The 2,361-nt window shown below is 41.4% G+C and overlaps 1 protein-coding gene across 1 annotated transcript; it reads left to right on the top strand.

Annotated features, from left to right (window-relative positions):
• Nucleotides 1–1,794: 1,794 nt before the first annotated feature.
• LOC113612979 (keratin-associated protein 13-1-like) lies at nt 1,795–2,361 on the top strand. Its single transcript, XM_027093699.1, has one exon. It carries the CDS (start codon nt 1,846–1,848, stop codon nt 2,359–2,361), a length of 516 nt encoding a protein of 171 aa, XP_026949500.1. The 5' UTR covers nt 1,795–1,845.

Raw genomic sequence — 2,361 nt, 5'->3', positions numbered from 1 at the left:
GCATTCCTCCAGGGAAGCTTGGACAAAGCTGCTGCTCCAGCTGGGCTGCTATGGACTGGGTGTCACTTCTGTGTCCTTGTGGTAGTGCTGGGGCTGTGGATGAATCCAGAGAGCTGCCTCTACTACCTCTAGCCAACAGAGTCAACCTGATGAACCTCAGGACCTCAGGGAGCTTTGACCTCAAGAAGAAGGATTTGAACCAATATACTGCTCTGCTACCTGCTAGGAGGCCACTAAAGCCTAGGGTCCACAGCTATTTGCAGCTAATCTTCACACAAGTCCCCAAACCCCAGGGCCAGAAGACTTAGAGGGGAGGTGAACCAGGACACCTGGCAGAGCTAAGCATAACCCCAGGCTTGAAGCTCTGACCAAGAAGGAGTAACGGAGGATGTTACAGGTGCAGCATTAGTTATAACAAATGGCAATGTTGAAAGAAAACTTTCCACGTCATTGAAAATAATTTGTTTTTTGATATACAATTCTAGAGAAAAGCTGAATTATATTTCTATTCTTTCCAAAGAAAATCATGTTGATAAAACGATCATCCTACGTAGAGGTGATCAAGGACTGTGTAGCCAAGAAATGTTGGGGAAAGTTTATAGATGATATATTAATGTCTTGATTTTGTAATATTTGTGTCTTTAGTCAACCTGTAGGTTTTTGTTGGTTAATATTATCTTTATTCTAAAGTAGTATTCATATTTATACCTACTATTATACACACAGTGTTGTATTCTTTGTGTTATAAAAGGACCCTGAAGTTATAAACTTCAAGGTTTTCAAAACCCGAGTCCACCTTTAATAAGAAACCTGGGACAGAATCATGTACTTAAGTAGGGCTCTACCAAGGCCTTGGAAATACTCAGAAGGAATTCAAAATTTTGTGATGGGGTTCAGAAATATTGTGGGAGGAGAAACCCTAGGACATTTTACAAATATAAATGTATCTACAAAACTCATGAATTGAGCTCATTTTGAAACAATTTTGATTTAGATGAATTAAAAGTAGAGTATCCATAGGTCATCCACTGGGTTAGAAGAAAATCCTGGCAGATTTGTCCCTCTTTCTACCACTGTCACTAGTTTCCTCACTTCATCCCCATAGTGTCTCCCACTTTGTTTTTCTTCACATATGTCCATAGTGGTCTGTTCTTGCTTTAGAATTGATTAACTTTTTAAACAATTTTAAAAAATTTATTCAAGATCATCCCCATTCCTAGTGATCTCTCTCAATCCCTTTGGGTATTTTATACAGCTCTTCTAGATTGGACATAGTAAGCACTGCTAATAGTTAAGCAAATTGGAAACAGTAAGTAAGTAAGATGGAAAATTATGTTGCAGAGTGAGAATCAATGGCTTGCTATAAAGGCAATCTTTGTAAGGTTTCTCATCAAGACCTGATTTCTGCCTCTTGACAATTGGCACAAAAGGGAGATGACAGCATTGCAGTCCCCATTCTAGGAAGAAAACCTTCCCCAGCCAGACCAGGAGTAGATATACAAGGAGTTATTGCCCAAGAAAATAAGAGGGGCTTACTTGGCCATGATGAAGTAGACATTAATTCCATGCTGTCAGACCATTCATAACATAGATATAATTCATTGACATAGAGCTATAAAAATGAGTTCACTTATAAATATAAGATGAAGGGAGTTAGTTAACTGCTATTACAAAAAGAATTACTGAGTTACATGTAAGCAAATGAGTGGGCTCAAATATGGAAAAGATGTTACTGTAAGGTGCCACACCCATTACTGTGAATATATAAATACCACAGTCCAGGAGTAACATTCAAACTCAGAATCTTCTCACTGTAATTCAGCTGAACTCACATCTCCTGTCAATATGTCCTACAACTGCTGCTCTGGAAAATTCTGTCTCTCCCTTGGGGACCACCTGTGCTATTCAGGCTCCTCCTGTGGCTCTTCTTATCCAGCAACCTGGTCTACTGGTACTGGTACTGACCCCTGCTCTCCCACTACCTGCCAGCTGGGCTCCTCTCTCTACAGTGGTTGTCAGGAGACCTGCTGTAAACCCACTAGGTATCAGACATTCTATGTGCTGTCTAGACCTAGTCAGATATCCTGCTACCACTCAAGAACCTCCACACTCTGCAGGCCCTCTCACACAACTTATTCTGGGTCTCTAGGCTTTGGGTCCAGCAACAGCTGCTCCCTGGGCTATGGATCTGGAAGCTCCTACTTACCAGGCTGTGGTTCCAGTAGCTTCAGACCCGTGGCTTGCAGAGTCTGTGGTTTCCCTTCTCTAAACTATGGATCTAGATTCTGCTATCCATCCTACTTCACTTCTGGGAACTTCCAGTCTTGTTACAGACCAACCTGTGGATCTGACTCCTACTGA

Source organism: Aethalodelphis obliquidens, unplaced genomic scaffold, assembly GCF_003676395.1.
Source record: "Aethalodelphis obliquidens isolate GAN/ISIS:26980383/991018 unplaced genomic scaffold, ASM367639v1 scaffold1, whole genome shotgun sequence".
Classification (NCBI taxonomy): Eukaryota; Metazoa; Chordata; class Mammalia; order Artiodactyla; family Delphinidae; genus Aethalodelphis; species Aethalodelphis obliquidens.
The sequence above is the reverse complement of the archived record's forward strand: the minus strand, read 5'-3'. Positions and strand labels throughout refer to the sequence as shown.

Excerpts from the sequence above, each read along its gene's own strand:
- LOC113612979 (XM_027093699.1), top strand. The coding sequence starts at position 1,846 with ATGTCCTACAACTGCTGCTCTGGAAAATTCTGTCTCTCCCTTGGGGAC.